This window comes from Hemitrygon akajei, chromosome 3 (genome assembly GCF_048418815.1).
Source record: "Hemitrygon akajei chromosome 3, sHemAka1.3, whole genome shotgun sequence".
Classification (NCBI taxonomy): Eukaryota; Metazoa; Chordata; class Chondrichthyes; order Myliobatiformes; family Dasyatidae; genus Hemitrygon; species Hemitrygon akajei.
In genome coordinates this window covers 168138400-168164863 of record NC_133126.1, presented here as the reverse complement: position 1 = coordinate 168164863, position 26464 = coordinate 168138400, and the positions used below count along the sequence as shown (strand labels likewise).

At 43.8% G+C, this 26464-nt stretch overlaps 1 protein-coding gene and 1 long non-coding RNA gene across 5 annotated transcripts in view; one reads left to right on the top strand and one right to left on the bottom strand.

Moving 5' to 3' along the window:
- The window catches only part of LOC140725600 (uncharacterized), a 51747-nt gene extending 48790 nt beyond the window's left edge, over positions 1 to 2957 (bottom strand). Inside the window, exons 1-2 of the long non-coding RNA XR_012098392.1 lie at positions 2848 to 2957; positions 407 to 444 (exon numbers count right to left, since the gene is read on the bottom strand). This is a non-coding gene — a long non-coding RNA (uncharacterized lncRNA). The remainder of the gene's footprint in view (positions 1 to 406; positions 445 to 2847) is intronic.
- Positions 2855 to 26464, top strand: part of fxr1 (FMR1 autosomal homolog 1) — a 76602-nt gene continuing 52992 nt past the window's right edge. For 3 of the 4 annotated variants that reach the window (XM_073041252.1, XM_073041250.1, XM_073041249.1), the window contains exons 1-2: positions 2855 to 2992; positions 25340 to 25392. In XM_073041252.1, the coding sequence (XP_072897353.1) occupies positions 2942 to 2992; positions 25340 to 25392 (104 nt within the window). In that variant the 5' untranslated portion in view covers positions 2855 to 2941. The remainder of the gene's footprint in view (positions 2993 to 25339; positions 25393 to 26464) is intronic. The other variant, XM_073041251.1, reaches the window with a different exon arrangement.

Here is a 26464-nt window from a genome sequence, read left to right as displayed (position 1 = left end):
GTCCCTCTGGGGCTCCTCCCTAACAGTATCCAAAGTGGTAGACATGTATACATGTTATTGAGGGGAACGGCTACAAGGGTACTCTGTACCAACTACCCATTTCCCTTCCCTCTCCTGAAAGTGGCTCATTCATCTGCCTTCTGCAACCTCGGAGTGACAACCTCTCCATCTCCTCAGTTTTCCTTTTGAGTTGAAGATCACCAGAGTTGCAGGTCTAATTCTTTAACATGTTCTTTGAGGAGTTGTAGCTCGGTGTACCTGGTGCTGATTCGGTTATCCGGAAGGCTAGTGGTCTCCCAGGATTCCAACATCCTACACACAGAACACAAAAAATACAGCCCCTGGATCCATTCTTACTTCCCTAACTACACAGTAACAGATAAAGAATGAGCAAGAGAAAGCTTACCAGATACTTTCGTTGTCCACACCTGTTATTGCCCAAACCTGCTGAGCCAAAGTCAAAAGTCTCCTCACTCTAACAATAGCCACTCTGCCTGCCCTGCCTTATTTTCATTTGACCTTGCTGATGAATCCCAAATTCCAATGGGCCGCTGTTCAAGATCAGGAAAAAACAGCTACGAAGCACTGATTTTTAAAGCTCCCACCTTGACCCTTCCGCTCCCCATTCCGCAAATGCATTCTCCTTCCTTTTCTCTTCGCCAGCTCCTTCCTCGCTTCCCCTTTGCCCTTTCCCCCATTCACGTTTGTCCACCCCATCCTTCTCCCCACCCTCCTCCATGCCCCACCATCTCTATCCCTTCACTCTCTTTGTTCCTCCCTCGATTCTTTCCCCAACACTTCCCTTTCCTCCTCCCCCACTCGCCGTCCTCATTTCTCCTTCCCCTCCTCCATGCCTGCCGCATCCTCCTTCTTTTCCCCTTTCCCTCCCCACCCTCCTCACTTTCCCCTTCCTCATTTCCGTTTCTCCTCCACCACAATTCAAACCTTTCCCATTCCTCCTCCCTTTCTTGGTCCCTCCCACTTTGCCGATTCCCCCTCCATGATCATCCCCACTCCCCTGCTCCAATCCTCTCCTCCATCCTTCCCTCACTCACATCCCATCCCTCCCACACCTCTAACCTCCTCCATCACTACTCTTCTCCCTCCAACCCTCGTCATTCCCCTCTCCTCTCCTTACCCCTTTCCTCCTTCTTTTCCACTCCCTCAACCCTTCTCTTTTCACCCCACTCCCCATCCTCCTTCTTTCCCCCTTCCCCTCCATCTTCATCCTTTCCCACTTCACATCCCCATCTTCCTCCTTTCCCCCTTCCCCTCACCACTCCTCCATCCCTCTCTTGCCCCTCCAACCCTCCTCTTGTTTCCATCTTTTATCAGCCCTGCTCCTCCTCCATCTCTCTCCACTTCTCCTCCATCCTATTTCTCCATCCCCTCCCTCCCCTATCTGTTTCCCTTCCCTACCCCCAGTCCCCCTTCCTCCCCATCCTTCTCTGTTCCCCTTCCCCTCCATCAACACCCCCTCCTCTGTTGTCTTTCCATTTCACCTTCTCACTCCACTTCTCCTTCACTCCCTTCCCTCCAAACCTCCTCCTTCCATTCCCTCCAACCTTCCTCCGTCCACTCATCTCTCCACCCCTTCTCTCCCCTCTTCCATCCACAAACCATACCTCCTTCTTCAATCTTTCCCCATCAACACTCTATCCCTCCCTTCCTCAATCCTTCACCATTCTGAATCCATATCCCATCCCTCCCCTTATCAAACCATTCTGCTCCCACATCCACACGACATCCCTGTCCCTCCAACATCCCTGCACGTTTTTTCTCTTCATCCCCTTCCTTCCCCTCTTCTCTGTCCATTCATCCCCTCTCCATCTCCTCCCTCCTGCCCTTCCCCTCTCATCCTTATCACCCTTCTTCTCTTCCTTTCCCTTACCTTCACCCCATCCCTTCCCCTTCTCCACTCCCCACCACCTTCTTCCTCCCCTCCCTCCCAACCCCCATTTACCCTACCTCTCCTTTTCCCCTTCCCTCACCCTCTTCCCCTCCCTCTCTTCTTCACCTACCATTTCCCCTGCTGCTCCCTCCCCTTCTTCCCATCTCCTCTTCTTCCACTCCCCAACATTTCCTCCTCCCCTCTTCTCCCTCCCTCCCACCTCTTTCCCCCACTCCCTCTCTCCCTACCCCTTCTTCCCTCCCTCTCCCACTTCCCCCTCCTTCCTCTCCCCCTTCCCCTCCCTCTTACCCCCAACCCCTCCCCTCCCTCTTCCCCTCCCCGCCTCCCTCTCCCTTAACCCCCTCCCCTCCTCTCCCCTTAACCTCCTCCCCTCCCCTTCCCCTCCCTCTCCCCTCCCCTCCCCCTCCACCCCACCCCTCCTCACCTCCCCTTCCTCTCCCCCTTAACCCCCTCCCCTCCTTCCTCTCCCCTCCCCCTTCCCCCTCCTCTCCCTTACCCTCCCCTCCCCCTCCTCTCCCCTCTCCCCCTCCCTCCCTCCCCTCACCCTCCCCTGCCTCCCTCCCCTCACCCCCCTCCCCCCTCACCCACCCCTCCCTCCCCCCACCCCCCTCACCCACCCCTCCCTCCCCCCTCACCCTCCCCTCCCTCCTCCCTCCCCCCTCACCCTCCCCTCCCCTCCCTCCCCCCTCACCCTCCCTCCCCTACCTCCCCCTCACCCTCCCCTACCTCCCCCTCACCCTCCCCTCCCCTACCTCCCCCTCACCCTCCCCACCTCCCCCTCACCCTCCCCCACCTCCCCCTCACCCTCCCCCTCCCTTACCCCTCCACTCCCCCTCCCCCTCCCCCTCCCTTACCCTCACCCTCCTCCATGCAACCCCTTTGTCCCGCCCACTCATCCCCCCCCCCCCCCACTTCCTTCCTACCTACCTACCCACCTCCTTCCGCCCTCTGCGTTCTCAGTCCCCGAGGTGTCGCAGCGGCTTGGTACAAATTCTAGAAACACATCCCAGTCTCCCTTGCGCTTCCAATATGGAGGAACTGACTGTAGAAGTGCGCGGATCCAACGGAGCTTTTTATAAGGTAAACTTCCTGCAGTCACAACTTTATTGTATTTTCCTTCACTTAATCTAAAATGTGGCGTATGGATCTCGTTAAAAACAAACTTATTCAAAAAGCTTATTAATTCTCAAGTGTTTAAATGGCGTAGGAGTGGGTGATTGGTCGGGGCTTCCCGAGAACTCGTGTAATCAGTTGTTGAAGCTGCAGGCCTTGCTTTGAAGATAGTTACTAGGCCTTGTTTTCACAGTTAACTGTAACCGTAATATACTTGCGTGATCGACTCCTAATAGAAATTCGTTTTTGGGTAATGATAGCAATAATGAACCCTTTTTTCAGAAACTGATGTTTGAACATCCGTTTGTTGACGGTTCTGTTTTTAGGCTCTTTTATTTATTAAAAGTTGATTTTTATACTATTTTCTCATCCAGCAACTATTTCACGTACGTCATTCTCGTACTTACCTCACCGGCTGTTACTTGTCTGTCATGTTTTATCAAGTTTACTGATGCTTTTGGAGTCTTGTTTCAGGTTATTTTTAACCCGAGGTCATATGTTGGGAGGCTGAGGCGTAATGTTTTTGGCTATAAAAGTGCATAGGAAAGTTTAAAATAACGCGGGCTTCAGGCGTGGTGCTTTGACGAAAGGGTATCTGCTGTAGAAATAATGTGATGGAGAATAAGTTTTATTATTTTTCTCCTTCACACCCCCCCCCCGCGCTGTGTACGATTTCTTTTATTCGTTTTCCCGTTTCAAACATCAACTGCCTAAACAATGGTGTTTTATATTTGCTGAAAATGAACAGTGGAAAGGGATCGAGAATGAGAGTAGAGGAGGGATGGAACTAACTTAACGAGGCAAAAATTTTTTATTATAGAGATAATTTAATCGTAGCTGGGTGATTTGTTAATCTTGTCCGTTACTTTATAAAAATAAAAAATACTTTCGGCTGTTTATAGGTTTATGTAGATGACGGCCCGTTTCTAAATGTTTCGTGAATGAAGTTTTCAGTTTATATCAATTACTCGCCCTTTGACACTTGCAATATTTTTCTAGATTGTATCTGACATCGCTTTTTAATCCTGTTAGGATATTTATGACGTTGCAGCTCAAGCACTAGGTTCTGTTTGTCCCGGTTGAAGAGTTTAACTCCCCCTCGTTTATTACAACGAAGCACAAAACATTAAACTCTGAAGTTCTTGATTTCATGTCTCTTAACTTTTTGAAACAGCATACATTTTGAAATGCAGTCATGTATAGGGTAATTTTGAGTCTTTGCGCGCATCAGTAGAGATCCATAGCCATAGAAGTGCTGAATGACTAGTTAACTTATTCTTGGTAATGTTCGATGTAAATTTATTATCAAAGTACATACATGTCACCATATACAACCCTGGGATTTGTTTTCTTGTAGGCATACACAGTATATCCAAGAAACAATATATTTTATATAATGCTACATCTGCGTTTGGATGCCTGGAATATTAACGTATAAATGTTTCACAAAAAATCACCGCTGTTCGTTTTCAGGGTGTTTTCATAGTTCTGCTATATCCTTGCAATGTACAGATCTATTTAAAAAATTTACAAAACTGGCCATCAAAAAAGTTAATGCAGGGCTTGGAAGTTGGTTTTTATAACCACAAAGTTCCCAGGATATCTTCAAGGAGCGGTGTCTCAGAAAGGCAGCTCCATTTTTAAGGACGTGCAGCACCCAGGACATGCCCTTTTCTCACTGTTACCATCAGGTAGGAGGTACAGAAGCCTGAAGGCACACATTCAATGATTCAGGAACAGCTTCTTCCCCTCTGCCATCTGATTCCTAAATGGACATTGAACCCTTGGACACTACCTCACTTTTTATTATATATTATTTCTGTTTCTTTGCACAATTTTAATCCATTCTATATAAGTATACTGTAATTGATTTATTTATTGTTACTATTATTTTATTTTCCCTCTTCTATATTATGTATTGCATTGAACTGCTGCTGCTAGGTTAACAAATTTCACGACACATGCCGGTGATTTTTTAAAAAAGAAACTGATTCTGAAAAATCCTTAATTTTAAACAGTGCAAGATAGTTGCACTGTCTGTCTTGTACTTTAATTCAAGATTGAATAGTATGTTGAAGGTCCGGAGATTTTCAAAACTTAAGATAAGTTAGCAATACTTGTAGTATTCTCGCATACTTATCAGGCTCTTGGAAGTCATTTTTGTAACCAGTTTGTTAAAGGGTAAATTAAATTAGTTTTAATGTCCTAGTGATGCTAATATGTAAAATGAGCCCACCGAAGCTTGAAGTATTTATTAAAGGCTTTAATAATATAGCTTTTATTTGTATAATATGGAATAAATGGTGGGGGGGAGATGAATGTGAGCATTGGATATGTTGACTTTGGGTATCTTTAACTAATTCTTTGAATGCCTTTGAAAGCTCTCATCCATTCTCAAATTTCTATAATGATCAATATCCTAGAATAGTCATGTAGTATACCAAGTCAGACATAAGATGAGCTTTATATATTGCATATTTATATTTCCAAATCAGTACAGAAGACAAACTGACAAATACATTATTTGAATTCCACAACAACTTTAAAGGTATAATGAATAAGTTGCAATTGAAATAGGTTAATGCTGAAGATAACAGATTTGACTGCATAGCTTGATTATATTTTGGAAATAGAAGACCAACTGGTATATTATGTTGAAATTCCTTCTCTTTCCATTACTCTTGTGCAGTTTTCAAATTTTGATATTTTAAATGCCACTTTGGCAAAGCAGGAGAGATGGCTTAGTAATTGGAAGGTAAATATGCAGAAAATAAAAATGAATTCTGATAGTGTTTTGGCCCAAACACTAAAGAGGTTTCTCACAGTGCTTAACAAAAGTATATTACAGTCAAAAGTAAGGACAGTAAGCGTGGGGAGAGCCAGCCTCGGTAACTAAGGAAATAAAAGATAGTATCAAGTTAAAAGCTCATGTGTACAAAGTCGCAAAGAGTAGTGGGAAACTGGAGGATTGGGAAAACTTTAAAAAGCAACAGAGAACAACTAAACAAGAAATAAGGAAATGGAATGTAGAGTATGAAAGTAAATTAGCACAAAATATAAAAACAGCAAAAGTTTTAAAAAATATATAAAGTGGGTGGCTAAAATCAACGTAGGTCCCTTGGAAGATGATTGGGGAAATTGATATTGGGTGATAAGGAAAAGGCTGAGCCATTGAACGACTATTTTGTGTCTGTCTTCATGGTGGAGGGCGTGTCTAATATACCAAAGAAGGATGTTATGGACGAAATGGGAGGTGAAGACCTCAATAAAATCACTGTCACTAAAGAGATAGTGATGAGCAAACTAGACAGCCTGAAGGTAGATAAGTCCCCTAGTCCTGATGGGATGCATCCCAGAGTGCTGAAGGAATTGGCAGAGGTTATTGTAGACGCGTTGGTAATCATATATCAAAACGCTGTAGACTCTGGGCAGGTCCTGGCGAATTGGAAGACTGCAAATGTCACACCACTTTTTAAAAAAGGATTAGGCAAAAGATAGGCAACCATAGGCCAGTTAGCTTAACTTCTGTAGTCTGGAAAATGAATGAAGCTGTCATCAAGAAATAGCCAAATATTTAGAAAGGAGTGGTTCCATTAGACAGACACAGTATGGATTCAGAAAGGGCAGGTCCTGTTTGACAAACTTACTGGAGTTCTTTGAGGACATAATGAGTGCAGTGGATAGAGGGGAACAGGTGAACGTTGTATACTTGGATTTCCAGAGTGTGTTCGGTAAGGTGCCGCACAAGAGACTTATAAATAAGACACGGATAGTGAATTGGTTAACTGATAGAAGGCAGAGAGTTGGTATATATGGGTGTTTCTCCAGTTGGCAGTCAGTGGTGAGTGGGGTGCCGCAGGGGTCGGTGCTGGGCCCGCAGCTGTTTACCATTTACATTGATGATTTGGAAGAGGGGACTGAGTGTAGTGTAGCAAAATTTGCTGATGACACTAAACTGAGTGGAAAAGCAAATTGTGCAGAGGATGTGGAGAGTCTGCAGAGGGATATATGTAGGTTAAGTGAGTGGGCCAAGGTCTGGTAGATGGAATATAACGTTGGTAAATGCGAGATCATCCACTTTGGAAGGAATAATAGAAGAGCAGATTATTATTTAAATGGCCAAAGATTGCAGCATGCTGTTCAGAGGGACTTGGGAGTGCTTGTTCATGATTCGCAAAAAGTTGGCTTGCAGGTACAACAGGCAAATGAAATGTTGGCTTTCATTGCTAGAGGGATTGAATTCAAGAGCAGGGAGGTCATGCTGCAACTATACAGGGTACTGGTGAGGCTGCACCTGGAGTACTATGTGCAGTTCTGGTCTCCATACTTGAGGAAGAATATACTGGCAGAGGAGGTTCACCAGGTTGATTTCAGGGATGACATGGTTAACCTATGAGGGGAGATTGAGTCGCCTGGGACTATACTCTCTGGAATTCAGAAGAATGAGAGGGGATCTTATAGAAACATACAAAATTTTGAAAGGGATAGTTAAGATAGAAGTAGCAAAGTTTTTTCCATTGTTAGGTGAGATTAGAACTAGGGGACTTTGCCTCAAGATTCATGGGAGAAGATTTAGGATGGAGTTGAGGAGAAACTGTTTTTTCCAGAGGGTGGTGAATCTGTGGTATTCTCTGCCTAGGGAAGTAGCTGAGGCTTCTTCACTAAATATATTTAAGAAACAGTTAGGTTTTTACATAGTAAGGCAATTAAGGATTATGGGGTAGATGGAGCTGAGTTTACAGACAGATCAGCCATGATCTTATTGAATAGCGGGGCAGGCTTGATGGGCTGGATGGCCTATTCCTGCTTCTATTTCTTATATTTTTATGTATCAACTGTTATTCCCCTCCATAGATGCTGTCTGACCTGAGTTCCTCCAATATATTGTGTATGTTATATAAAGAGAATCAATTTTACTAGAGAATAGTAGTTGAAATGTAAACATTTTTGCCTCTCATGTCATGATGAGGCTACTCTCAAATTTGGAGGAGCAACATTTCGTATTCCATCCCAACCCTCCACTTTCTTAATCTGGCTGCTCTTATTCCCCTCCCCCCCCCCTTCCTTTCTGGTCATGATGAAGGGTCTTGGCCTAAAATATTGACTGTTTAATCCCCTTCATTGATGCTGCCTGACTTGCTGAGTTCCTCCAGCATTTTGCATGTTGTTTTGGATTTCCAGCATCTGCAGAATATATTGTGTTTATATCCTGTTGTTACTGATGCTGCTAGATTTGCTGTGTGTGTCCGGTATTTTCTGCTTTTGTTTCCAGGCCACACAATGTCTTGACTATTCCACCATTTGGTAAAATTGTGGAATTCTCATATCCTTGCAATCCTTTGGTCAAATATCTACCAATCTTGATATGAACTGTAGTACATTCCCACCTTTCCTGACGTAGAGGGAAATTGACATGGATATACGGCGCACGGTGTGAAGAGGTTTTCTTTTCCATTTTCATTGTGAAATAGCAAGCCTGTTGAGGTTCCATATCTTGGAGCGAGTCGAGTCAAATTTGTCAATTCCTCTTTTTAAAAATAAACAATGGAGGACTGATCAGGTTTCATATCATTAGATAAGTATATGCCAATCCTCAATTTCTCCCAAGCCAACTATAAGAAATCTTATCAAGCTGTATGTGCCAGAGCAAGTTTCTCTTGAGTACCAAGACTGAAGCTTTGTACAATACAGTCGGCCCTCCATATCTGTGGGTTCCACATCCGCGGATTCAACCAACTGCGGATGGGGATCGAGAAGAAAACCTGGAAGTTCTCTCTCCAGTACTCATTGTTTGAGCAGTTTTTGCTTCGCGTCTCGTTCGGTCGCTACTTGTGTTGTGTGCAACCTTTGTTTCTGTGAAAGAATGCTCCTAAAAAGCAATTAACTGTTCAAAGCAATTCCTCAAAGTCTAAGAGGGAGTGTAAGGTACTGTAATCTTGTTGTTTGAGAATTGTTTGCCTCGTGTCTCGTTCGTTCGCTACTTGTGTTGTGAGCGAGAGGAAGGAGTTTAAGGCTAGTAAGGGATGGCTGGCAAGCTATGTAAAGCGCTACAGCCTCAGAACTTAAAGATCACGGGAGAATCGGCATCAGTTGATGCCGAGGCAGCATCAGCGTTCCCAGAAAAGCTACGATAGTTGAGTCTGTACTGAACAAGTACAGACTTTTCTTCTCGTTATTCCCTAAGCAATACAGTTTAACAACTATTTACAAGGCATTTATATTGTATTAGGTATTATAAGTAATCTGGAGATGATATAAAGTATATGGGATGATGTGCGTAGGTTATATGCAAATACTACGCCATTTTATATACGGGACTTGAGCATCTGTGGGGGGGGGGTCCTGGAACCAAACCCCCGCAGATACGGAAGGCCGACTGTACTTCAATCACAACAGCTTTGTATAATTGCAATATATTTTCCATTCTTCTGTACTCCAAGCTCTTTGTATTGAAGGACGATGTGCCATCATAACATATATCTACTGCGTTTCAGTATATCTGGATCCCACAAAATTTAACTTTTGTTCAATTCATTACTTTTTTAACAAACTGCCCACAGTAATATCCCAAAGTCCATGACATGTCTTTGATTTACAATATTGCCTTTTCATTATAGAGTAACATTCAAGAGCACATTATTTAAGTAGCTAATGGCTGCTGTATTATTTGAGTCCGTGAGAATTCTTCTACTCTTATCATTTCTGTATTTTTGTATTTATTGTGAAAATAATTGCAGAATATTGTCTTCCAGGAAGCAAAAGAATGGGGGTAGCCCATTTTATTCCCTCAAGCCTTTTCCTCAATCGATTGGAAAGTTTCAAAACAAATATCTATGGATCTTGTACTTAAGGTTAATAATTGTTATCAATTTCTTTTCACTGCCCTGATTTTGGAGTTTACGTATCTTCTCTTGTGCTTAATCCTTCAACATGTAGAACTAGCTTTTTTAATATCCCAAACTTTAGCTGTACTGAAAAAATATATTTTTCTTCCAGATTTTGCAAGATTGGTATTATTCTGCGGTTAAAGAAAATCATCTGGGGTTGTATTAGATAAAAATGTAATTGTAAGAATTACTGTTCTTATTTCTCTTTCTTCAGACTTGCATGTACATGATGTAGGTAATTTAAATGTTGCTTTTAAACATTTAATTATTCCAATGAATATTGTTTTGTTTACTTTTGACCTTGAATACTAAGTCCATCATAAATGTTTTTATTCTTTGGGTTAGATAGTCATGAAAAAGTAGCACATGACTTTTCAATGTATTGACTACATCAACTATTTTCCAATTGCTGTTTCTCCCTGCTTGTGTTAACCGTTTGGATTCTAATGATCAAACTAATCCATTTATCCCTTGCATCCTTTGACAGTTTGTTGGCATTGTTGGAATCTTTATACTGTGGTGACCCAATTTTTACAAAGTGGCTGTCCTTTCTACAAAGTAAGAGTGTTTGCCTCTGGGACAAACAGTCGGGACGCTGCTTCTTGGTTGACACCAGAGCGGAAATCAGCGTCTTACCCCCAATGGGGTACGACACCCACAGCAGGGAGCCAGGACCCACCCTGAGGGCCGCAAATGGCAACACGATACGGACCTACGGCACCCGCACAGTGCAGCTGCAGTTCAGCGCCAGCTGGTTCAAGTGGGACTTCCCACTGGCCGCCGTGGCCCAACCACTCCTGGGGGCGGAGTTCTTGTGAGCTCACAGCCTGCTGGTTGACTTGCAAGGGAAAAGACTGGTCCATGCCAAGACTTTTCAGATGTTCTCCCTGGGTGAACCCAGGTTGCTGGCCACACGCCTGGACTCCATTACGTTCACGGCAGCTCTGCCCAGACACGGAGTGCAGCACCACATTCCGACCCAGGGACCACCCCTCCATGCCTGTGCATGAAGGCTTCCTCTGGACAAGCTCCGCCTGGCGAAGGAGTAGTTCAAGAGGATGTAGGAATTGGGGATTGTACGGTGGTCCGACAGCCCATGGGCCTCCCCCCTGCACATGGTGCCCAAAGCACCAAGCCGGGGGCTGGAGACCATGCGGTGACTACTGCAGACTGAACGAGGCTATGACTCCAGACCGCTACCCCGTGCCCCACATACAGGACTTTGCAGCAAACCTGCACGGGGCAAGCATCTTTTCCAAAGTAGACCAAGTCCGGGGATACCATCAAATCCCGGTACACCCTGAAGACATCCCCAAAGCAGCACTCATCACCCCGTTCAGACTGTTCGAATTCCTCTGAATGCCGCACAGACGTTCCAGCAGCTAATGGATGCGGTGGGACGCGACCTGGACTTTGCGTTCATCTATTTGGATGACATCCTCATAGCCAGCAGTGGTCATCAGGAGCATCTGTCCCACCTCCGCCAGCTCTACTCCGGCTTGAATGATATCGGCCTCATGATCAACCTGGCCAAATGCCAGTTTGGACTCGACACCGTTGACTTCCTGGGCCACAGGATTACCAAAGACGGGGCAACACCTCTGCCCACCAAGGTAGATGCGATCCGCCACTTTGCCCAGCCCACCACAGTAAAAGGCCTGCAGGAGTTGATTGGTATGGTGAACTTCTACCCATCGCTTCCTCCCCTCAGCAGCCTGTATCATGTGCCCTTTGTACACCCTGATGTCAGGTAAAGGCAAGGACATTACTTGGGATGAAGAGGCTGCGGCCACTTTCGTTAAAGCCAAGGAAGCCTTGGCAGTCACTGCGATGCTGGTGCACCCCAGAACAGACGTTCCAACTGCCGTCACAGTGGACACATCCAACACTGCAGTCGGTGGGGTGCTGGAGCAACTCATCGAAGGGTGCTGGCAACCTCTGGCGTTCTTCAGCACACACCTACGGCCACCCGAATTCAAGTACAGTGCCTTCTACTGGGAGCTGTTGGCACTGTATCTGGCAATCCGGCATTTCAGGTACTTAGAAGGCAGGCTGTTTACCGCATTCACGGACCACAAACCGTTGACCTTCGCATTCACGAAGGTGTCCGATCCCTGGTTGGCCCGCCAGCAGTGACATCTGTCCTACATCTCCGAGTACATGACGGACATCCAGCATGTCTCGGGCAAGGACAACGTCGTGGTGGACACACTCTCCAGACTAGCTATCCAGGCCCTGTCCCTGGGGGTGGACTATGCAGCACTGGCGGAGGCGCAGCAGGCAGACGATGAGAAGCCCAGCTACAGGACCGCAGTCTCGGGTTTGCAGCTGCAAGACTTCCTCGTAGGCCCAGGTGAGAGGACCCTCCTGTGCGACGTGGCTACTGGCCAACCTTGCCCCATCATCCTGGCAGCCTGGCAGCGGCGGCGAGTTTTCAACTCCGTACACAGCTTGGCGCACCCATCTATCAGGACAACTGTCCGGCTGGTCTCCAGCAAGTTCGTGTAGTACGGACTTCGCAAACTCAGCAAATAGGCCAAAACGTGCATGCAGTGCCAAACAGCCAAGGTGCAGCGGCACACCAAAGCCCCGCTGCAGCAGTTTGAACCCACCTGCCGGAGGTTCGACCACATTCATGTGGATATCGTGGGGCCCCTGTCAGTGTTGCGAGGAGCGTGGTTCCTCCTAACTATGGTAGACTGGTTCATGAGGTGGCCAGAGGCGGTCCTGCTCACCAACACCACCGCCGATTCCTGTGCCCGAGCGCTGATTGCAACCTGGGTAGCATGCTTCGGGATACCGGCCCACATTACCTCCGACAGAGGTGCCCAGTTCACCTCCGGCCTGTGATCAGCTGTGGCCAGCCTGTTGGGAACACAGCTACACCACACAACTGCCTAACACCTACAGTCGAAGGGACTAGTGGAACGCTTCCACCGTCATTTGAAGTCAGCTCTCATGGCCTGCCTGAAAGGGCCTAACTGGGTGGTTGAGCTTCCCTGGGTCCTGCTAGGAATCCGCACAGCGCCCAGAGAAGATCTGCATACCTCTTCGGCCGAGCCCCTGATCATCCCAGGAGAGTTCATACCAGCCCCAAGGGGGCAAGAGGAAGAACCCGCAGCAGTCCTGGACAGACTACGCGAAAGGCTCGGCAACCTGGCCCCCGTACCGACTTCACAGCATGGACAGATCCCGACCTGCGTACCCAAAGACCTGTAGAACCCGCTAAAGCAGCCGTACGAGGGAAGAGACTTTTGTAGTGCATCTCTAATGTCATTTCCGCGACGGAACTGTATAAAAGCCAGTGCCGCAAAGTTTGAATAAACTAGTCTTGAGTGCAACTTACAGACTGCGTGTCGTTATTTCTAGCTCTGTGTGTAGCACATCGCTACAATACTTTATCTCCTGAGCCAACTTTGTCCAAATGCTGTTCTGAGCACCCTGTCCTCCTTTCATTATTTAAAGAGTAGCTTAATGTAACCTAGTATTGGGTTAATATCATGCGATTGATTCATGAAGTAAGATTTGCAGGAGAAGACCTGATCTCCATCGATCTTTCATATTGAAATTGTTCAGAAATGTGTGTACTGTTCGCATTAAAAGTACTACATAAAGAGAAATGATGTATTTGATGTGCATAAAGCTGTAAGTTTTAGAGTATGATGTTTGCACTCCAGATTTTAAAATCTTTCTGATATTTTTGAGTTATTCACTGCCTTCAAAAGAGAAAATATAATTTGCAATGGAGAAAAAGTGGGAATGAATCAATAAACTAGCATAGATTGATAAATAACCAATATTCATTACAAGCCCACAATCTCAGCAGTATCTTGACTATGTCCTGAGCTATATTCCATTCCATTCTCCCATCCATATAACACTGTGGCAAAGTGCTTAATTTACTGTGTGACGAGGTGAGGCACCAGTTAGCAGTGTTGCTGCTCAACTTCAGAAATCTGAGTTGGATCCTAAGTTTGGATCCTGTTTATGTATAATTTGCACAAACTTTCATTTCAACAGCCAGGTGGTTAATTGGCTGTTGTAAATTATTCTTTTGTGTTGGCTAAAAAAATCGTGGAGGCATGTGGGAGAATAATTTGCAGGGCTCCACAGAAAGTGGCGAGTAAGCGAATGATAGTTCCGTTAGGGGTTGGCATGCATTTGATGGCTTCCTTATTAATATATGCAAATAGTACAGGGATCTACAAATTCTGCAGCCTCAGTGGCAACTAACTTGTTCTTCTGAATGCTAATGGCAATCTCACCATTAAAGAAAAAAAACACAGATCTTTGCAGAGCATTCCATTCTGCCTGATTTAGATGCAGATTTATTTTTCACATGTACATTAAACCATACAATGAAATGCATCATTTATGTCAACAACCAGCACACCAAATAATATGCAGAGGGCAGTCTGCAAGTGTCACCACATATTCCAGTGCCAACATAGCATGCTTTCAATGTTCATGAAAACAATACAAGCAATGACGACATGAAACAACACAACACCCTTTCCCTCTCTCCCACTCACTCTCACAGAGCACTCCAACTCCAGAGCATTTGCCTCTGGGCATGTAGACTCATAGACATAATGCCTCTGATCTCTGGGCAAGCCAAACCAGGAGCTTTGACCTTTCAACTTCCAGTTGATAATGGGTTTGACCTTTGGGCCTTGAGTTCCGGACTTGCATGGACCTCCAATCCTGGTGACCTGGGGATCACTGGCTTCGATGACTCCTGCCTGTAGTGACCTGAGACTGTCGTGGTTTTTCGTGCCTTACAAATGACCAAGAGACGCAGAAGATTCTTCAAGAAGGGTTAAACTTTAATTTGCAAATCAAAGCTGAGACAGTCATTGAGCTAGTCGCTGATTGCCCCTGCAGGACTGTGCAATGGTTCAGGTGGTAGGTACCAGGTGGAGCGTCCTTCTACCTGAACTGCGGTGGGTGATGCCTTAGTCACCGTAAAAGGTCTCTCCCTTCTTGGCTCGTTCCACTTTCTCCGAAAAACTCGCAGGTAAACCTGGTCTCCTGGTTTAATCCATCCTTCCCCTTGTACGGTCTCCGGCTCTTTCTGTTTTTCCTGGGCATAAATAGACCTATGTATCATAGTTAGCTGCTGCATGTATTGTTTCAATTCTATTTCCAATTGTTCCAAGCTAGGTCCCTTATACGGCCCTCTCCACTGGGGCACTGGCATGGGCCTCCCAGTGAGCATCTCATGCGGTGTCAGGCATGTTATTCGATTAGTTTGCATCCAAGCCTTTGCTTTATCCTCAGTGCCTGTAGTACCAGTTTGACCACTTTCTGGATAAAAGCTGAACCGTTGTCTGAACTAACTTCTGTAGGTATTCCAAACCTTGGGATCACTTCATTTGTCAGGAATTTTACCACTGTCTTTGCCCCTTGATCTCTTGAAGGTACCACCTCCACCCATCTGCTAAATTGATCAATTACTACCAGCATGTATCTTTTCCCTCTCACTGTCTTTATCATGTCTACGTAATCGATCACTAAATGTTTACTGGATAATATTATTTACTCTAATTCTACACCTAGTCCTAGTCTAACACCACGTGGACTTTTTCTTCCTATAACTTACTCTAATTCTACGCATAGTCTTAACACCTCGCCCGTTCAGACCCTTATCTCTTAAGGCGGTATCCACGAGGACTTTCTACTCTAATTCTATTCTAACACCTCGTCCGTTCAGACCCTTATCTCTTAAGGCGGTATCCACGAGGACTTTCTACTCTAATTCTATTCTACTTTCCCTGCCCGTTCAGCCCTTCGTTTCATACCACGACATAATTGGCGACCGCGGCAGGACGAGGTGCAAAGAAAGTTAATACAAATGCAGCTCGAAGAACTCAAAAAGAAGGAAAAAGAGAAAAACAAAAAGATGCTGCCAACAACCACCGGCCATCGAGCTGGACAAAGCACTGTTATATGGAGGGACCGATCATACTGTAAGACAAGGGCTGGAAAACCCCATGCCAATAATTAACTTTGAGGGAGCATTCCCACAAATGCTCTATCAGGAACAGACTAAATTCAGACAGCCCAGACAGGACTGGAAGTCCCAAGGAGGGGGACAGAGGAGCTATGGGCAAAGGAGACCAGTGAGAAGACAGTGGGAAAGAGAGGTAGAGAGATTGTGCTGGGAATGTAATCAGCCAGGTCACATGAGAAGAGATTGTCCATTTATACTATGGCCTGTCATACACCAGCAGGAACTGATAAGAAGGGAACTAAAGTTTAGCCAAGGACTAGCCCCCACCGGCCCAAGCGGACCTGTGAACCCCTATGCAAGGTACTGAGGTTGCCCTGAGAACTTGAGTGGGAAGGGACATTACCCAATGATAACAAGGGAGGCAGATGAGGAACCCATTGTTCAGGTTATGTTAGAAGGGCAACTGACATCAATGATGATAGATACTGGAGCCACGTACACTTGCGTACAGCCACAGTATGCCCTTCACCTTCCCATGTCAGGAAAGTTTATTAAGACGGTAGGGTTCTCCGGGAAAACACAGTGCACGGCTCCAGTGCGGTTGAGAATGGGAAATAAATAAATTGTTTTGCCGGTGCTAGTATTTAAAGGAACTCTGATTAATTTGTTAGGCAGAGATGCCTTGTTGAAACTGGAATTAAAATTAGAATGCACCAGAAATGGGCTGAGTGTGGAAAGAGCAGGGGCTCAATTGATAGTGCGAGAAGACAAGAAGGCTAATGTCTTTTGGATAGGAGACATTGCAGACCAGATTCAGAAAATCTGGGAAAAATGGAAAAAGGGCGTGCAGGCTATATTACCCAGGGCTGTAATGCCCAAATCTGAGCTACATTGTACAGTGATTTTTGGCGAGACTCAGAACAGGGAGTTAGAGGAGAGATGGCACCTGGAGGCATGTACCCAGCAGCACCTGGAAGGGGAGGCTGTGATAATTGGAAAGCAAGGGGCAGCTTTACAAGTTAAGTGGAACACCTTTTTAGAAAAATGGTACAGGATACCGGAGGCTGCGCCCCACGTAGCGTTGTTGGTAAATAAGGGATATCAGTCTAAAGACTTAGGACCTTTAGTTAAGAGTGCTGAAACCGTAACAGTGTGGAGGAAAATCACGCCAGAGGTGTGGATATCAGAAGACAACAATTGTATTAAAATAATGATAAGTGTAGATATGGTAGGGACAGTGAGAGAGGTCGAAATAACTCCCCAACCACACATGCCCGTGCTGGGAAAGGAAAGAGGCCAGCAGAAAGATAAAAGGTTAGATGAGTTGCCGTCTATTCTGTGGTCACAGCATGACACGGATGTAGGGAAAATAAAAACAGCTAGTCCGGTGGAAATAAGGCTGAAAAGGGGAGCAATTCCACCCAGGAGACCACAATACCCTCTAAGACCAGAAGCAGAAGAGGGAATAGTGTTGACAGTGCAGGGGTTGCTTGAAATAGGAGTGCTTAAAAGAACAAACAGTCCATGCAATACCCCATTGTTGCCGGTCTTAAAAGCAGATAAATCTAAGTGGAGATTGGTGCATGATTTGCGAGCGGTAAACGATGTGGTAGAGGACTGGCCAGCGGTAGTCCCCAACCCACACACGCTTTTGACTAATGTTCCACCAGAAGCAAGTTACTTTTCAGTGATCGATTTGTGTTCGGCTTTCTTCAGCATTCCTCTGGCCAAGCAGTGTCAGTATTTGTTTGCATTTACTTACAGAGGTGCTCAGTATACCTATACCAGAATGCCGCAAGGATTTAAACATTCACCACACATTTTTAATCAGGTATTGAAGGCAGACCTAGAGGGCATGCCATTGGAAAGTAGATTGTTACAATATGTGGATGACCTGTTGATTTGCTCCCACAGTGAGGAACAGTGTAAGCAGGACACTATAACTCTGGTAGAGAAGCTAGCGCACGGAGGACATAAAGTATCCAAAAAGAAACTGCAATTCTGCACGCAGCAAGTGGAGTACTGAGGCAGGGTAATATCCAAGGGAGTGAAGGCGATAGCACCAGATCAGATTGAGGCAATAGCTAAGGCCCCAAAACCCCAGACTGTAGGGCAGATGATGACATTTTTGGGAATGGCAGGGTACAGCTCAGATTGGATAGGAGAATATGCTGAGATTGTGGCACCTTTAAGAAAGATAATGAAAGAAGCAGGACATACAAATTTGAAGAACGGCTTACAGTGGATTGGAGAGGCGGAGATAGCTTTCAATACTATTAAGCAGGAATTGCAGTCAGCACCAGCATTAGCTTTGCCTGACTACGAGAAGGTTTTTCATTTGTATGTATCCAATCGACAGGAGGGTTATGTCACAGCGGTTCTAACACAAGATACAGGCAGAAAGGATAAAGATAGAACAGGTACAGAGAGAAATGCAAGAAGGGATTGAACGGATGAAATACTTGAGAGAGGAAAAGGAATATGAGGAGTATCGATTATACCATAGAAGTAAACAAACTGTGAATCTCTGAAATACCTTAAAAGAGAGAATAACATGACAGGTAAAGGAACGGCAGTAGAGATTCTGAGCAAAAAATTCCCGATAAATAAATGTGAGATCACAAAAACTTCAGAGAAATGGGAAAAAAGAACCAAAAACCTGGTCACAAAGTGGCCAAGAGAAGGAACGTTTGATGTAAGTTTGTGTGAAGAAATGGAAGGACTAATTAAAAATTACAAATCAAAAGATAAATCTAAGAAAAGAGAGCAAAAAAGAGAACGAGAAATGGAAGTGCTAAAACTCTTGAGAACGGAGGGAGAAAGGCTGAGGAGGACAGGTAGAATATTGATTACAAGCGAGGAAAACTCTAAGGGGCTGGAGAAACAGCCTGTTAGAGAGAGAGAAGGGTACGGTGAGAAGCTGGCTTCGGCTCTGTACCCAGATGCGAAAGAAACAGGAAAAACCCCCTCCCTATAATGAGGAAGGAACCCCTAAGCAGTGCCCCCTGCTGACGGGAACAGTAAACATGCAGGGAGAAGTCCAAGTTTGGGATAATGAGGAGGAAAAAAAACAATACGAGAAGGAAAAAGCGGCGATATGGCATGAGATGCAGGCTGGAAAACTATCATACCTGTGATAGGGGTAAGCAAAAATGTAGAATGGATAAACTATATATACTACAATCAACAGAGGTTCATCAACTACACCGATGATGCACTGGAGGCCTTAGGGCAACAGCTAGATGCAGCTAGCAGGGTGGCGTGGCAAAACAGACAGGTACTGGATTGGCTTTTGGCAGAGAAAGGGTGTGTGTGTGTAATGTTTGGAGAACAATGCTGCACTTTCATACCGAACAATACTAGCCCAGAAGGGTCTTTCACCGGAGCAATGAAAAAGTTAAAGAATCTGCGGACGGAGGTCAAACAGAATGCAGGATTTGAACATCAGTTCTTTGATTGGTTAGAAAGTAGACTCGGAGGATGGGGAGCATGGCTGACTAAAATAGCAATAACTCAGTATTATATTGTTGAGCTGTGCGTTTGTGCTGTGCTGTTTTCTTCCTTGTCTCAAATCTCTTGCAGTGCGTGCTGCAACCAAACAATTTCCGATGCTCGTGGCAATTACTGAAACAAGCTTAGTGGAGAAAGAAACACCAAACATGTATCATTACAGCCTACAGCACCTGCAGGATGAACAGGAGCAAAACGACAGTGTGGGAGTAGATTGTAAGGGCTTCTGAGTCTTTTTCCCTGTCTCAGATACATAGGGACAGGTTTTTGGCTCAGCGGCCCAGGGTAACAGGGAGAGAATACTTTGAGGTCTTGGCGCAGAAAATTATAGTTTAACCCGAGATTTGGGAATAAGTGCTTGAGTTTATTGGGGCTTTTGTGCGCAGACTCTTAGTCTTTCTCTAGTATAAATTTACCAAAACTATGAAGTCAATTTAAAACTATGAAGTCAGTTTTGAAATTTGCTATGCATGTATCTTAAGAATGTGGAAGACAATGGTGTGTTAATGAGAGGTAGCTACAGAAAGAGCTTGCTATTTGCTATGCATATATCCTAAAAATGTAGAAGACAATGATGTGTTAATGAGAAGTAGCTAAGAGATGTAGATTAAAACATGATTAAGCCAATTGATAGGAAAAAAAGGGACATGATGTATGTGAGGTACGTGTAATACGCAACTATAGATCGATTACATATGCTAATGCAACTGGACCAGGAGATTGCTATAAAAAATGCTGTGTCCGGGGATGGGGGGCGGGGGGGGGGGGGCAATCAGCGACTAGCTCAATGACTGTCTCAGCTTTGATTTGCAAATTAAAGTTTAACCCTTCTTGAAGAATCTTCTGCGTCTCTTGGTCATTTGTAAGGCACGAAAAACCACAACAAGACTCACCAACCCGAGGATCTCCTGTCTCTTCATTGCGTGCTGACCACACCTTCAAGATCACTGACTGCGGCGTGCTCTCTAAACAGTTAATGTGGTACCAGCGATCAATGGCGATGTCTTGCAGGCAGTTCATTTAACTACTCAATATATTTTAAATATATTGGAGTTTGTAACTTGCATTTTGATGTGTTTTTGGGGCAACTGAGTGATTTGGCGCTTTGCATCCTCTGAGGGAGTTTGGCGTGGTTGAGAACGGAGTGTGTGGCTAAATGGAGTGCAAACCTTTGATCAGCTCTATTACTTGCCGATTAAAGCGTCGAGCAAGATTGAAACCCAGTACAAGAGCAAAGGGCGGGCAGGTGTTCAGTCCTGTCTGTGTTTGACTGGTGTCTCTCTCCCTCCTGCTTGCTGCTGCTGGAAGATGGTGCAGGAGTCTTATGTCTTGAGTAAGGTTTGATCGGCTCAGCTTGTCAATTGGATTTGTTTTTAGAGGACTCTGATTCTTATATATGTTTCTGTTTACTCTTTTTATTGCTACTTTACATGGTTTTGATTGGGGTGCTTCGATATGGACTGTCTCTACAGCCTGCAGTCAACGAACAACACGGTGCTAAATTGAACTGAACTATACTGAATGTTCCTAGACCAGTGGTTCCCAACCTTTTTTTGGCCATGCCCCACCTAATCACCTCTAAAATCCTGAAGTCCCCTGTGGTGATATATAATTCTTATTATTCAAAAAGTGAACTCCTATTCACCTGGAGGAAGCCTAAAAGACCATTAACTTGGTTTAAACAAGCTTCCAAAGAACATGGCATTCATGAAAGAGAAAAATAAAAGAACCAAAGGACTGTTAAAGTTCTGAGGATGAAATTACTAAGAAATTGTTAAAAAAAGAACATTAAGTGATATTAAAAAAATAATAATAAATAAATAAAACAATGCCAATTCGTTTCTACAGCATACAAAGACAGATACACCGTTTAAAAGAGATGACGCAATGTACACACCTTCACACCACCAAGAACCGAAAGCTACTGCAAAAAGCAGCATTGGCGCGACCTCATACGAGTTTCTTACGCGTTTGGACTTGTTCATTCGTTCCTTCCTACATCAGTCAATTCATTAATTTAATTATGAAAGCCATTTGATGGTTGTAATGATGGTGATACACTATATATACAGTACATACGCAATTACACATGTACATACACACAAGTATTTTTATGTATGCATACTATATATACACATATGTATTAACTCGCACACACACTCATACTCACACAGACTTACTAGAAAAAAATTCACTGTTAATAACTCATTCTCGAATTGCCCCCCTTAAAAATCAAATTACCCCCCCCCTGTGGGGCATATTTGGGAACCACTGTCCTAGACCATTTGAAGGACGCAGCAGTTTGATAATATTGTGTGATATTTGCTTTTTTTGCCGTTTGCATAATTTGTTTCTTTGTGTCTTTGATGTTTGATGTCTTCTTTGAACACATTTCAGAGTTGTATACTAGATACATACTTTGATAATAAATACACTTTGTAACTTTGGCCTGGACTCCGAACACTGGACTCCTGCTCCTGCCCCTACAAACGTGACCCTGAGCTTCCAGTTGCTTGTGATTTGAATTCTCTGTCCCACTATCTTACTGACTTCTGTCTTTGACCCCCTTACCCAACTGAAGCCCCATATAAGTGGAAGGAAAAATATCTGATTTAAAAAAAAATAGTTTTCTTTTCAGAACTTTTGAAAGCATGGCTGCTTCCAGCTCCATGAACTTAGAATGTGAACCATTTTTTCCAATTTTCTTTACTTCCTTTGTGATTGGACTAGCTCATCCTAATAGGGGGCTTATCTACAAACCCCATTTCCAGAAAAGTTGGGATATTTTCCAAAACGCAATAAAAACAAAAATCTGTGATATGTTAATTCACGTGAACCTTTATTTAACTGATGAAAGTACAAAGAAAAGACTTTCAATAGTTTTACTGACCAACTTAATTGTATTTTGTAAATATACACAAATTTAGAATTTGATGGCTGCAACACACTCAACAAAAGTTGGGACAGAGTTAAAATAAGATTGAAAAGTGCACAGAATATTCAAGTAACACCGGTTTGGAAGACTCCACATTAAGCAGGCTAATTGGTAGCAAGTGAGGTATCATGACTGGGTATAAAAGTAGCGTCCATCAAAGACTCAGTCTTTGCAAGCAAGGGTGGGTCGTGGCTCACCCCTTTGTGCCAAAATGCGAGAGAGAATTGTTAGTCAGTTCAAAAGGAACATTTCCCAACACACAGATTGCAGAGAATTTAGGTCTTTCAACATCTACAGTACATAATATTGTGAAAAGCTTCAGAGATTTCAGAGACATCTCAGTGCGTAAAGGGCAAGGTCGGAAACCACTGTTGAATGCGCGTGATCTTCGAGCCCTCAGGCGGCACTGCCTAAGAAACTGTCATGCTACTGTGACAATTATAGCCACCTGGGCTCAGGAGTACTTCGGAAAACCATTGTCACTTAACGCAGTCTGTCGCTGCATCCAGAAATGCAACTTGAAACTGTATTATGCAAGGAGGAAGCCATACATCGACTCTATGCAGAAATGCCGGCCAGTTCTCTGGACCCGAGCTCATCTCAGATGGACCGAAAGACTGTGAACCATGTGCTGTGGTCAGATGAGTCCACATTTCAGCTAATTTTCGGAAAAAACGGGTGTCGAATTCTCCGTGCCAAAGATGAAAAGCGACTGTCCTGATTGTTATCAGTGAAAGGTGCAAAAGCCAGCATCTGTGATGGTATGGGGGTGCATCAGTGCCCACGGCATGGGTGAGTTGCATGTATGTGAAGGCGTATATTAGGATCGACTCTGAGGCGTATATTAGGATTTTAGAGAGACATATGTTGCCATCAAGGTGACGTCTCTTCCCGGGACGTCCATGCTTATTTCAGCAGGGCAATGCCAGACCACATTCTGCACGGGCTACAACAGCGTGGCTTTGTAGACACAGAGTGCGTGTGCTTGACTGGCCTGCTGCCAGACCAGATCTATCTCCTATTGAAAATGTATGACCCATCCTGAAGAGGAGAATCAGACTATGGAGAGCACGGACTGTTGAGCAGCTGAAGTCTTATATCAAGCAAGAATGGACAAAATTTCCAATTGCAAATCTACTACAATTAGTATCCTCTGTTCCAAAACGATTAAAAAAATGTTATTAAAAGGAAAGATGATGTAACACAATGGTAAACATGCCTCTGTCCCAACTTTTGTTGAGTGTGTTGCAGCCATCAAATTCTAAATTTGTGTATATTTACAAAATACAATTAAGTTGGTCAGTAAAACTATTGAAAGTCTTTTCTTTGTACTTTTGTCAGTTAAATAAAGGTTCACGTGAATTAACATATCACAGATTTTTGTTTTTATTGCATTTTGGAAAATATCCCAGCTTTTCTGGAAATGGGGTTTGTACTATCATGTGTTCCCATTGCCAATTTTGCACAGTAATACTTGACACCTTCAAATAAAGACTTTGTTGGACTGGTAGGGACTTTGCATTCACTACTTTTTAAAAATATCTTGCCTGGTCAGAGTTGTACAGCAGGGAGGTGGATCCTTTCTACCTTAATGGCAAATTTCCTCTAGCAGAGTGACCAGAACTGAAAACAATATTCCAAATGCTGCCTAACCAACATCATGTACAACTGAAACAAAACATCCTGATTTCTATATTCAATGTCCTGAATGATGATGGACGATAGTATAGAAAAGTTTCCCTGTGAATTTATTGAATTGAAGAGACATGAGATTAAATATGGAAATCTGGAGGAAAAACAAAATTGTTGGAGGAGTGGGTGTCTTTTGGTAAAGAACCCATGTGGCAAAACTTGGGGATTTTGGATAGATTGGAAAATAGATTATTGTACAGGCAGTCCTTGAGTTACGAACAACTCATACTTACGAACGGAGGGAGAAGAATGCCGTCCACCATTTTAAGTCGGATCACAACGCCGTCTAAGTTGTTGCCGTTAACATGGTGTTGAGTGTATAACTTTGTATTTGGCTTAAATGTTTCTTAGCAAGTTTCACCCTGACCCCCCCCCCCCCCCACACACACACTTCTAGTCAGCACCGCCCGCACTTGTCCCATTTAACCTGGCTCCGTACGGGTGGACTTTAGGACCCGCAGCTGCTGCTGAATCTGCAGTTTTCTGTTCCGTTGACGGAAAATGATCATAATTGAAAATGAAGTGGAAATAATAAAGTGATCAGAAAGAGGTGAAACGCCATCAGTCATTGGAACAATGTTAGGCTGCAGTCGGTCAATGATCGTAACATTTTAAAGGATACAAGCAAAGGATAAAGTGAGAATAATGGAGCATGCGAAGGGCCCTGCCCTGATGAAAGTTATAATTATTACTAAGCAACACAGTGGTTTAATTATTGAAATACATACATTTCTTAAGTGTTACATGCCTAGAAAGGTAAAATGTATACTATATACTAAGACAAACGTTTGACTAACTGACGCTAAATAATACCAGATGTACCTGTTCCAACTTGCATACAAATCCGACTTAAAGATGGACTCAGGAATGGAACTCATTCGTAACCCGGGGACTGCTTGTAGTTTTGTTGTGGTGTGGAAGCATGAATGTTTTCAAGAATGTTCTCTTCCTACGTGTGCTACTCTTTTAATCTGCTGGGAAGTGAATGCAGCTTGTTTATTTGTATATGTTACTGAAATAGCCATACTTGTGATCAACTTTACCACTTCTGTGTCTGTTCTCAGAATTTAATGCAAATAAACTTTATACCGAACTTCCTTTGATCTTTTCCTATGTTCAATCAATGTTCATTTCATTTGTATCCGTGTTATGGAACATAATCAAAGTCATTCTCCTTTTCTGTGATTTTTTTTTTAAATGTTAAAATGAATTTAAAGTATGGTATTACAATCAATTTTGCAAGTAATAACTTTTTATAATCTAGCAATCCATTTGACTTGGCAATCTTTTTATACAAGTGAGTTGGTTAAAATATCTTGTCATTGTATTTTTTTTAGGGATTTGTCAAAGATGTGTTTGAAGATTCGGTTTTCATTACTTTTGAGAATAAGTAAGTATCTTCTATTCAAATTGTAAAATTTGGTTATATATCTCTTACATGAATGTGGAAAATTAAGCTTAGACTTGTTTAATAACTTTAGTTGGCTTCTACATGTTTAAAGAATGTTTCAAAGTATCTAATAGATCCCATTAAGGATCCATTGTGGTTTCTGTGTGAAGTCACAAATTGGCAAGGTCTTAAGTGACTCATTCTCATTTGTATTCACCAAAGAGAAAGTCATGAAAGTTGGGGAACTTGTGGTGGGGGGGGGGGGGGGGGGAGATGGGGAATAGTGATGTCTTAATGTATCCATATCACATGATACTGTGGACTTCAGGTTCAGATTTTTTGCCATTCAACTGTATGCAGTGTGCTGCTAAATGAAACATTGTTCCTTCGGATCAGGATGCATAACACATTACATATAACTCATGTACATAACATATAAAGTAATATTACCACAAATAATAGAAGTGTATATACACAATACAAATTAAAAAGTAAACAGTGTAAGGCTCCTGGCGCTTCATATGTGATGAGACTTGGGTGGTGGCAGGGAGTTCAGTAGTCTTACTGGGGGAAGAAGCTGTTTCCCATTTTAACAGTTCTTGTTCTAATGCTACAGTACTTCCCATGTGATGGTTGAGAGTTAAGGAGATTGTTGGACAGATGGGAGGGATCATTGACAATGCTGAGGGCCCTGCGTACACTTCTCTCCTGATAAATATTTAACGAGTGGATAAGAGACCCCATTGATCATCGAAACAGTCCTTGCAATCCTTTGTAGGGACTTGTGGTCAGATGCCTTGCAATTCCCGTACCAGATGATTATGCAGCTGGTCAGAACGCTCTTGATGGTGCTCCTGTTAAAAACTAGATAAAATGGGGTGTGAGTGTTGGTTCACTCACTGCAATCTTCTCAAGAAGTGGAGACCCTTCTGTGCTCTCTTGACCTTAGAGGTGGTATTGAGGCACCAGGTGAGATTGTCTGTTAACTGTACTTCCAGAAACTTGATACTCCTAACTCTCTCCATGGAAGAGCCGTGTATGTGTAGTGAGGAGTGGTCAGCGTGCAGCTTCC